Source organism: Diabrotica virgifera, chromosome 5 (genome assembly GCF_917563875.1).
Source record: "Diabrotica virgifera virgifera chromosome 5, PGI_DIABVI_V3a".
Classification (NCBI taxonomy): domain Eukaryota; kingdom Metazoa; phylum Arthropoda; class Insecta; order Coleoptera; family Chrysomelidae; genus Diabrotica; species Diabrotica virgifera.
The window spans coordinates 6,546,463-6,558,625 of NC_065447.1; the positions used below are offsets into that span (position 1 = coordinate 6,546,463).

At 35.7% G+C, this 12,163-nt stretch overlaps 1 protein-coding gene across 1 annotated transcript; it reads right to left on the reverse strand.

Moving 5' to 3' along the window:
- Positions 1 to 434: 434 nt before the first annotated feature.
- LOC126885623 (uncharacterized) lies at positions 435 to 9,418 on the reverse strand. Its single transcript, XM_050652251.1, has 2 exons — positions 8,886 to 9,418; positions 435 to 5,155 (listed from the first exon to the last, which is right to left on the reverse strand). Exon 2 carries the CDS (start codon positions 4,840 to 4,842, stop codon positions 1,135 to 1,137), a length of 3,708 nt encoding a protein of 1,235 aa, XP_050508208.1. The 5' UTR covers positions 4,843 to 5,155; positions 8,886 to 9,418; the 3' UTR covers positions 435 to 1,134.
- Between the last annotated feature and the right edge of the window lie 2,745 nt (positions 9,419 to 12,163).

Below are 12,163 nucleotides of genomic sequence, written 5' to 3' on the forward strand. Positions count from 1 at the left end.
TTATAAAACATACGGAATGCACTGTATATACTAACCCAAGCTGACAACATACTTTGCAGATATGGATTACGATCAGCTTATAGGTTTATGTACAATTCCCTTCGTAAAGGTACATAGGCGTGCATCCGTGCGGGTTAAAAGTCGACCGTCCTTTTTATACTCCAAAAGGAGGACCATATTTAAAGGTATTATGTATCAGATATATTGAGAAAAAAATTATATACACTTAGAGTATACCTAGGTAGAAAAAAAACTTTTGTTAATGTATAAAGACATATCTAACAGTATTGTCGTAAAGAAAAAGCATGTCGTAAAGGTCGTCACGTTAAAGCTAACATAGCTCGTGCTGATTTTTTTTTCAAGGATAATCTGAAACAAAGGTTACTCGTGTTGATTTCCAAGGCACCCATGAGGTACAACACATACCTCGTTGGTGTTTTATCGTGGACACCATCCCCTAGAGGCCTACAACCACCAAATTTCCTCAGAGGAATCAAATGTGATTCAATATATATATATATTTGTGATAGCATAGAACAAGCGATTGTTGCCCCACCTTCTAGTAAGTAACGAGCAAAGCTGTAATGATGTTACAAAATCACAAAGTGGTTCATAGCCGAAAACTGTTTATTGTATTTTAAAATACCGGAAATGGTTCAGCAGGTATCTTTTTATTAACATTATTTATAGTACATTTTTATAACGAATATCTTTTAGTGACCTTAACTGAACATCTTTTTTAAACATACAGGAAATGGTTCAGCAGACATCTTTTTATGATCTGATTGCCATCTTTTATAATGAGCGGCTACACGAGCAACGGTTCTAGAGTTAACCAGAACGGCTCATTAATTTGCCAGTGGGCTATATATCAGATATCTTTTAATGGTCTTAACTGAACATCTTTTAAAGATGTTTAATCATGTAGGACAAACGACAACTCACTACAACTTTTTAGTAACCCACTTTTCAGTGTGACAGACGATCGGTTGTATCGCAGAGGAAAAAGCATCCACTGTTGACAAAACAAAAAGTAATCTATTAATATATAACTTACTAATTAAAAATGTTGATTGTGAGTGTTAAACAGGTATAGTGTTAAAAAAAATAAAAAAGCTGAGTCTGGGCTATAGTTTAAATTTTAAGTTTTTTATAACCATAAGGTACGGATGTAAAATCTTCAAAAAATTTTCTTTTTGCTGAGTTTGGTCTATATTTTTTTTCAAGGGTTTTTGTGATAACACAATGATCCTGTGTCCTTTGTATTTGTTTAGTCACCACAGAAACAGGGTCAGACTTCATAAGTACCATCTTCTTAATGGTATCGAAATTAACTAATTTAGATGCCTCATAATTTAGACAAATACCTTTAACCTTACAACAAATTTTTTCTTCACCGTTAGGCAAAGTGTATTTATATGCGTAATTTTTAGGCCCTCCAGAAACGAACTCTGAAATATACCCCCCACCCAACTCATCAGTTAAGTCACCTATACACTCACCTATTGGGAGATCAGGTAAGCCAGCCTTGGAAAGGTAAATAGACGAATCTGTGTCGTAATATTTTGCCCGAGACCCAATAATCTCCAGATAAGAGTACAATTTGAGACGAGCCAGAGCCGTAACGTATGATGCCAGAACAACATTAACTGCTGACGACATTGAGTACGCCTCCTTCACATACTCCCACGTAACAACCAGTGTGTCCTCATTTACAGGGATCACCGTATTAACCTGAATGGATGGATTAATCAACATAGCAAAAAATTCTCCAGGCTTGTTTATTATGGATGTTTTAGGGAGGTTCTCTCGCTGAGCGAACTTACCCCAGAAAGAATTGAGCATAAGCTTAGCCAACGACCTCAGACCAGGGTTCTCCGTTATGTCGGAAAACTCCAGCCTGACATCCTCCCTCTGAAGAAACTCCTCGATGTACCGGCTCTTTTCCTCATCCGATACACATCCTCGCGGCCACCCTGAAGCTTGTTGTTTCACTTTGATAAATTTGTTCATCATATCGGAAAAAAGACCTTTCTGAGATTTCGATAACTGTAAAGTATCATAGGACCATATCTCATAGGTCTCAAGTATTTTATAACCCTTTGATAAAGCTTTCACTACCTCCTCAATCACCCAAGTACCTGTTAGAGCCCGTTCATCATTCGAATGCTCACACTCTTCTTCCGCAAAGTCCTCTCCACACTTTCGGCATAAAACGAACATACATTTACTGTTCATCTTGGTAGGAAGAACAGGATGATAGAGGTTTGTAGGAGGAAGCACTTTACACTTTATTAATCCAGATAACTCAGTAATGTCTACAGCAGTGCATTCCTGTCCAATATATATTTTCTTTGGATGTCCGATTGGGAACTTTCCGTACTTGCATACCCACGGATAAAGCGAACAAACATCAACGTATTTAATTTTTTCACCATCTTTACACTTGTAATACTCTACAGTATTGCCTGTACGACCACCATATAAAGCATCTCTAGGATTCAAAGGTAAACTAGCCATAAGAGGATGCCCCTCGGTATATGCCTTTATCTCGGCCGTCAGCATTTTACGGAATTGACATTCCCACATTTCAACCACCTCATATCCTATTGATCTGAGATGCTTAACTTTAGCAATTGTTTTATCATGACGATTTTCCATACAATCTGAAGGATCGTCATGAAGGGGTGCAGTTCTATCTGTAGGGTAACAAGTAGGACAACCGTGATAATAACAACCTTGAAATTCAAAGACGGTCTTTTCGTAAAGACCGTCCACCCTACAATTTCCAATAAGAGCTTCAGGTCCCCTGGCGGCATGCTGAATTTTAATACAGCGTTGCTTCTCTTCCCACAATAACCACTGCAAAGCTATTTTCGACTGATTATCTTTGAATCGATAGCCACCTTTTGGAATAAGGCCTATTGTGTTTAATTGTAAGAAATTACGCCTGAATACCTTGTTGCAAGTCGATGCAACAGTTGTTGCCTCGAAAAACGGACAGACATTTGAAGTATCCATCAACTGTTTTCTGAAAGTGAGACAAGCCTTAGTCAAAATCTCAACATCACTAATACAATATTCAACAATTTCCTTTTGAAAATCAAAAACGTATCCCTCATCTACTCTTTCAGCGTGCCACGCGATCAGCTTGTCACGTGCATCATCTTTTAAATTATCGGGATCGTAAAATTTAAGATCAGGCATAGGTCCAACATAAGATTGATTTTCCTCTCTGTTAAACAAATGTGGAAAATATCCCTTTTTCAACTCTGTCAACCCAAAAGCTTTAGGTAGAGCAGACAACGCCATTGGAAAGTAATTAAGACTATCGAGAAAACGAACGTTACCAACAGCCATTGACACTAGTTTCGTACCACGCATAATGAGATCAGGGGTTAAATCAGTCTTTGTTAAAATATAATTTAAAATAAATTGATGGTCGAAGCCTCCTCCATTGTGAGCTAACACGACAACATTCTTGAATTTTTTTCTAATTTGCAAAATATGATTCATAAAAAGACTTATTACGTCAAGACCCCTCAAAATCTTTTGGCGAAATCCACAAGATTGACAGAAAACTAATTTCATCTCAGGGAGACATTTGTAACAACGTTGATTAAATACACAGAGATTTGGTTCTTGAAGAAGCGAACCATCAGCCAATATCTTTTCCTGACTAGTTTCCAAATCATAAAATATAAATAGAAAATCGCTTGATGGAGGAAGACCAGAATCGGGCTGTATGTAACAAAGATGATCTGACGGACAATTTTTCTTACAAGTTTTACAGAAGACCTCACCACAGACATGACTTTTGGTGTAGATCTTGTAACAGGTCTTACACCTTTTGATTTTATCGCATACCGAACCAACATGAGCATTGAAACATGCCTTACCGTAGAAGTTTCGACCACATTGATCGCAGGGTATTTTCACGCAATCTTTGGAACAAGCTGGTGAACGACGACAAGCAAAACATGTACCACCACATCTGTGGTCGTTTTTGTTGTTAAACGGCTGGTGGCACTCCTCACAATAATATCGACAGCAAAAAGCAGCTGTCAAAGAAGTGATCACGTTAAAGTGTCCTTCATGATACAAAAGATTTAACGCTGGACCATTAGTGTTACCACAGAACATAACGTCACGACCCTTGCTACCATAACTATACACCACAATTTTGTAATCTGTGAGGTGTCCCTGAAACTGTTGTAGTTCGGGTATTCCGGCCCCTCCGACAGGAATTGTTACATTAGCGGCTTCAATCAGTTGATGGGCTCTTTGTCCTTGTATTTTTCCAACATCTTGACGTACCTTCTTCCATTCTTGGTCCTTATCTACGTGAGCTTTTGCAACCACAAGAGCACGAGGTAAACAAAGATTATCCTTGTTTTTAATAACAACAGTTCCTCGCCTTTTCAAACACTCCTCGTTAAAGGAGTTATAAGCTCTTCCTCTCGGACCACCTTTTCCCGCGGGCAGTTTTACCGTCGTAATACCCAAACAAAATGTCTCGGTATTGAGGCCGGTGCTATTACTCTGATATATGGAACTAATCTTATTCCATATATCATCAACGGTCACTTCAGAGGCAGGTTTGAACCTCATCCAACCCTGACCTCTGGCAAAGTCTTTCGAGCAAAAAGTGAAACCGACCTGATCGGTTGGTTCCAAACCTTCTGTTCCCTTAAGTACAATCCCCTCGATGGCCTTTTTTACCCATCCCACAGGTTCCTCACTCTGCGGCACATCCCTGATTTTAAATTCCAGAGTTCGTCCCTGGAGGCCAAATTTACGAATTTTCTTAAATGTATCTTTAGTGACTAAGAATTTGTTCATGTTTTCGTTATTAAAGGATGAGAAATACGAATTTTCTTAAATGTATCTTTAGTGACTAAGAATTTGTTCATGTTTTCGTTATTAAAAAAAAACTGACCAAATCAAACAACACTAAGTAATAACATAATAATAAATATTCAAAACTTAGAATTCAAAAAAATTAGAACCCAAACACTAAATATGTTTTAAAAATTTCAAAAAAAAAAAATTGTTTTCGACAAAATCAAAAAATATTCAAAGTTTGCCACTCAACAGAGCACACTTCTGAACGATATAAAACTCACCAGAGCACACGTCTGAACGCTAGGAATATCTGAAACAGAATGAAGAAAATGCCGTAATGTAAGGTATTAAATATACTTCTAGTCGGACGGAAAACTAAATGTTATTATGTTATGCTCAAAAGGCCCCTGCAAAGTGTAGATTTGTGCTTGTTCTTCCATAAGAATCAATGTAAAAGTGCTGCATTTAAGACATTTATTAAACTTGGATACATTTTTCAAGGAAGTATCAGTACTACCAACATAAAAAGAAGCAGTACGGCCAACTTAGAACAAATATTACCAGAAAGTAAAAGATACTTTGTGATGATTAGATTGGAGCAGGCACATAAAATTATAAGTCGACTCATTCATAGTTAATTCTTCATTATTCTATCACAAGAAGGATTCATGGTTAGGAATTGAAAGTGGGTTTCATATAATTCTTCTTCCTGGTCTAGTTACGAAAATATTTGAAAAATGGGCAACATAATTATGATAGATGTCAGCTACTTAGCGAAAGATGTGGAAAATGTATGAAGAGAACCGATATACATATATCGAGATATGATGAATAAACACGACATTGAAAACTGTTCAGTTAGATTTGCATAACATTTCGGCGAGAAAACTCCCGCCACTTTCATCACTAACACACTCGATAACACAATAAGTTTTCATTCTTCGAATAACCGTCAAAGCAGGCACAGCAGTTGCTCCAGTATGAAACAGTACATTCAGTTAAACTTGATTAAGACATGTATCGAGCAAGAATTTATCCGAACCAGCTACGCAGGCGCGTGTTTACCGGCTAGTTTAATATTTCATGAAGTTGCCAGCCAGTATGGGATAAAGACAGAGGTGGTAGTAGGTGCAAAGTTCTACTCAAATGGAATTGTAATTACGCCCCATTTCTGGAATGAACATACGAACTAGTATACGGCCCAACAGATGCAATTACAAAACATCATCTACCTCATCAAATAGAATTTACGATGAAAAAAGGAATGTTATGTGTAAAAGCGGCGAAGACATAAAAATGTAGAATATTTATTATGATTTTCAGAAAAGCAAATCGACGACTGCCTATTTTAAAGAGGCTCCTGCAGGTCTGCTGGAAATACGAAAAAATATTTTTATTACTGTAGCAAAGATACTTAGGAAAAAATAAATAAATTTTTGAAGTAATTGTTTTTTATATACAACTCAGTTATTGACAATGACCTACTTAGCTATAAAACAAATAATTAAAGAATTAGGTTATATTGTTACAAACAATATATCACTTGTTAATAGGAAGTACGTCATTGATGCTTGTAGCAAAAAGGTTGTTGAGCGCAAAGAAAGTGTGATAGCAGAGAAAGAGAGAGAGAGATAGAGAGAGTTAGGTGCTGACACGTTCTGTCACGTTCTGTTAGGTGCTGACACGTTCTGTCACGTTATTTTACGTCACGTTCTGTCACGTTCTGTCACGTTCTGTTGAGTACTGTCACGTGATTTACGTCATTCACGTAACGCTCTGTTAGTTACTGTCACGTTCTGTTAGTTACTGTGACGTTCTGTGTCACGTGATTACTGCATGAAGTAAACTATGATTCAGCGTTATGTCTGAGGTTATACAGCGATAATTTAACGGTTAGCGCCAAGTCAGATGCAAGTCAGATGCTAGTCAGATGCAAGTCAGATGTATGCCAGATGCATGTTAGCTATATGTCAGATGCGAGTTAGCGGATATAGATAAAGGTGTTAACTAGAGAAACGGCATTCAGATACAAGAAAATTAACGGTGAACATCGTGTCAAGCAGCTTGCTAAGTTATTAAAAAAAGTATAATTCACTCAAAATAATAATGCAACGTGAACAACAACTCAAAACAGTTTTAACACCTAGTACTGAACCTCTTGGAGAACTAAACAATTATCTGAAAACTTCACATCAGACAGAGAAGCATGAAGAGACCAGCGGACACCAAAACAATCGTTTGAGAAATATGCGCCAGAAGGATGAAGAAAGCACAGATGAAGAAGAAGATGAACACCTTCAAAAATATTGGCATCATTCACCAGACCTTGATAGAGCTTATGGTCCACACTATGTTTGGAAAACTGATAAATGGCTAATGGGTGATATGGAAATCAAATTTGCTCCTAAGAATATACTGATTAACGATAGCAAGTACAAGGCTACTTGTGGGCTATATACTGTTATAATTTTATATGTATCCTCAAGACTTTACACCAAATGATAGCCTAAACTATAAAAAAAAATATTAGAAGTCACAGGTGTTCATAGAGATTCCCGAGGATATTTGAGGCATCAAGCATTCCCGGATAAATTTAATAAGATCATAAAACCTTTGTTTAAAAATAACTCAAACATGCGTCGAAGCCCCTGTGAAAATGTTCGGAAAACTGAGAAAAAACATCGTAAGAGTGTTGAACGCTCTGACCGACAATTTAAACAGCGCACAAGCATAGATTACGAGACATCATCGTTTAACCATTATGTCGTTGGACCTCTGGATAAAAATGTTAAAATAAATCGACTAGGGCATTTAGTTTTTAATTAAAAACTGTAATAATGTACTAGCATAAAAAAATTTAAATAAAATAATAAAATGACTCATATTGTCTCTTATTTACTAACCCAATGCATTACAAAGAGTGTCAATATATTTTTAAAAATAAAAATAAGTTGAGTCGTACATAAAATAGAAAATGCAACACGATTATTATCACACTGTTAAAAATAAATACCAGCTACGCTTGGTCGTATATAAAATATAAATGACAGCTACGCTTCATTGTATATTGTTGAAAAACAAAAGTACGATAGAATGCGGCATAAAAAGATACTGAAATAAATCATAAAATTGTTCAGAAATATACGGACAGGTGTTGCATCATACATGCCTGAAAAACATGAAATAAAACAAATTTATAAATCAAATTAGAAAATAAGAACTAAACGGTAAAATACTATTATCCTAATGCAGATAACAAGAAATATGTGCTAAAAGAAGACGGAGTACCGCGCTAAATGTATCATAAAAAGTTACTATTCTTGAGTGCCCGGGAGTCGGCATACCACCGATTCGGGACCACATGGCTATTTTGGTGGCCCCCGTATCGGCATACCGATTCTGGCTCATGATGAGCTGGAATCCGCCTACCGCTTCTGGCTCATGATGAGCTGGAATCTGGTGCATGAAAGTGACCACGTATCGGCATACCGATTCTGAGCCACATGGCGATTTTGATGCATGAAAGTGGCCCCCCCCGTATCGGCATACTGATTCCGGGCCATATGCGGATTCTAGACCATGAAAGTATTAGAAAATAAGAACTAAATAGTAAAATATGATTATCTTAATGTAAAAACCTACCTCATTTATTTATGTAACAAGGAAATATTAAAAGATGAAAAAAGTACAGTAGAAATGAGTCATAAACAGCTATTATTATTTTAGGGATAAAACGTAAAATCAGTTAAAAATATTAGCGACAGATACATCCTACGATATGATAAAAACAAGTAATAAAATTACTATAATAAATCACATTGAATATAAGAATAAAATCACCTATAGTACACACATTTTATTTTAAGAGAAGTATATATATAGATACCTAGAAGACCTGCAAACAAGTTGGGAAGAGAGAATTAAAACCAGTATTACCCATAGATGAAAGGAAACACATGTACATCCAAATTATTTAACAAAAATAGCAAACCAATAAATTCATAAAAACCATATGTAAAATAAACAGCAAAATCTCTTACCTTAATTGAATATTTTCCACTGAACACTGCAACTATACTGTAGAAACTGTCAGATGTCGACTGTGGTATATGCTCGTCTGTTTCAGTATTTATAGGCGAAATTCACACAGCATGAACGTGATCAAATGTTTGAATGTGTTTTGCAAAAACAAGACCTTATAGTTTTAAAAATATGTGATAACATTTACACAAATAACAACTGCGGTTACATGTTCTCATCCGACTACATCCGGACTTTTAGCATTGTGGCTTGTCATATCTTTGGAGGTTAATATTAACAAAAATAACGTCTGCACTCTTTTCTTATCAACCATACACACCCGGCATGTTAACAAACAACTTAAAATATTTTTGTAAATATTTCAAATTATTCGATTTTTCATAATTTTGTACAAATATTTGTATCTTTGGAACGGATAATCAGAAATCAATGTATGACCCATCAAATTAAAGGATTTTGAATGACGAATTACGTTGTGATGTCTGTTTTAACACAATGTTCTGTATAAGGCCTTTTTTTGTACCATATAAGTACATTTTGTGTCAATATAGTACATTGAGAATTTGTAGTTTTTTGTCGTTTTCAGCCATAAATAATGACCGTTACACACTTGGTCAGTGATTTTCTTAATATACATGAAAAGACCTTTCTAATGATATATTGCACGGGGCACTTGGTGCAAAATTGAGCGAATTAGGATTTGCTAGAGATCAAACTGCGATAAGAGATTTTTCTATGCTAATGGCTTTGTTTTAACGTCAATAACAATAAATAAGCATTTACAGCTCAACCAAGTTATCCCTTAGACCGTTATGGCAATGTACCATGTATCTTCGGAACGGATAATCAGAAATCAATGTATGACCCATCAAATTAAAGGATTTTGAATGACGAATTACGTTGTGATGTCTGTTTTAACACAATGTTCTGTATAAGGCCTTTTTTGGTACCATATAAGTACATTTTGTGTCAATATAGTACATTGAGAATTTGTAGTTTTTTGTTGTTTTCAGCCATAAATAATGACCGTAACACATTTGGTCAGTGATTTTCTTAATATACATGAAAAGACCTTTCTAATGATATATTGCACGGGGCACTTGGTGCAAAATTGAGCGAATTAGGATTTGCTAGAGATCAAACTGCGATAAGAGATTTTTCTATGCTAATGGCTTTGTTTTAACGTCAATAACAATAAATAAGCATTTACAGCTCAACCAAGTTATCCCTTAGGCCGTTATGGCAATGTACCATGTATCTTCGGAACGGATAATCAGAAATCAATGTGTGACCCATCAAATTAAAGGATTTTGAATGACGAATTACGTTGCGGTGTCTGTTTTAACGCCATGTCATGTATAACGCCCTTTTGACATATTATCGTTTATTATTTGCCTGATATGTCGAATCTTATCATGTAGCACCTCAAATTACAGGATTTTGAATGACAAATTACGTTAAGATGTTTGTTTTAACAACCTGTTATGTATAAGGCCTCTTTGGCACTCTATCATATGCTTTATGTGATTATTTATAAATTGATTCTTATATTATGGATCAGTGTATTGTTGTATGCAAACAAGGATGGATGTGTTTTTTAATGTGTGTGCTACTGCTGCGTTGCATGGCAACAGCAGATACCTTTTCCTTTTTAAGGTTTTTTTTAACCGCATAAGTGAGTGGATAAATGAAAAAAGTTTTATTTTTATCATTTCTTTATCTCTTCATTCATTTTATTATACCCCATATTTCTATTGGGCGATATCAAATAGGATTAATAACCATGGCAGTTTCATGCATCTTTATGTATTGTCATTGTAAGCTACACCATCTATTATTTACAAGTATATTAAACGTGTAAGAAATAAGACAAGATATATTTTATATAAATTTATTATGGATATCTAAACATTACATTATAATTCATTAAGCCGTGATTAATACATTTGCTTTTTAAAAAAAGCCGTTCAGATTCTTCGTTGGAGCAGAACGCAGTGAATTCATTATTTTTCTTTATGTGATGTATAAGTTTGCATGCATATCCTCTTCTCCGATGATTAGGTAAAGTGTATACGTATTCTAATACTCTTGGTACATCATGTTGTCCAAGTGGATCAAAGTCACGTTTCGATAAGAGTACAAATGATGCTGGTACTCCGCTGACATAAAAGATGTAGCAGGTAACTTTTGTGTTTGTCATCCATTGATCAATAAGTATATCATCTACATTTAACTGCTTAATTTTTCTGACTGCGTTCGGACCTCTGAACAACTCAATTTTTTCCATCTTGCTTCATCGATTGATTGAATGATACTGATTTTTGCTTTATTCATTCTATCATGTATCTGTGAATTTTGAAGGAGTGGGGGGAACGTCATAGTATTCTATCGTGTATCTGTGAATTTTCCATGAGTGGGGGAACGTCATAGTATTCTACACCGAAGGTTTATATATCATAAACGTTGTATACATTATTATGTTCCGTTTACGGAAGGATTAGAGCTAATAATAAACATAAAAACTAGATGGCAAATGTAGTCTCCTATATATTGAATAGACGATTATTTAACTATAAAAGTAAAATACCAACTTACATAATATTACCCTCCTTGCAGTAGATAAAATACAGTATGCGAATCGCAATACCATTTTTTTTTTTGTTTGGTGATTTTCATGATACTACCCAACTTTCCGTAGAAAAGACTTGTACGTGAGATGTTTGCTGGTTTGGTCACAGCGTAAGAATGGTATATGTTCATTGTAGGAATGTATGCTTGGAGGGAGATCGAGGATGTTTGTTGGTCATACTGTAAGAATGGTATATGTTCATTGTAGGAATGTATGATTGAAACGAAGATACGATATAGTGCCGTTTTGGCAATGTCTTATTCACGTCACGTCATTCACGTTACGTCATTCACGGTAAAATATCACGTTAAAGAGGTACACTGTTAGGATGGTTTAAAGATAAATAGTCTATACCATTAGGGAATAGAGTGTAGCAGAGGCCATTAGAGGCCATTAGAAACCATCAGGTCACGTTATTTACGTCGCGTGATTCACGTGACGTTATGCACGTCACGTTCTGTTAGGCACTGTCACGTTCTGTTAGGCACTATACGGAAAAGAAGAAGAAGAATTGGCAATTAATGTTGAACGTTGACAGAAGAAGAATTGACAGTTGCCATCTGTGTCGCCACCGCTTTCATTTGATATCCCATACGTCAAAATCGGATCATTAGCAAAGAAGATATGTTGTAATGCCGTTTTGGCAAT

What these genes read in the sequence shown, in the direction of transcription:
- LOC126885623 (XM_050652251.1), bottom strand. Translation starts at nt 4,842, where the DNA reads ATGAACAAATTCTTAGTCACTAAAGATACATTTAAGAAAATTCGTAAA.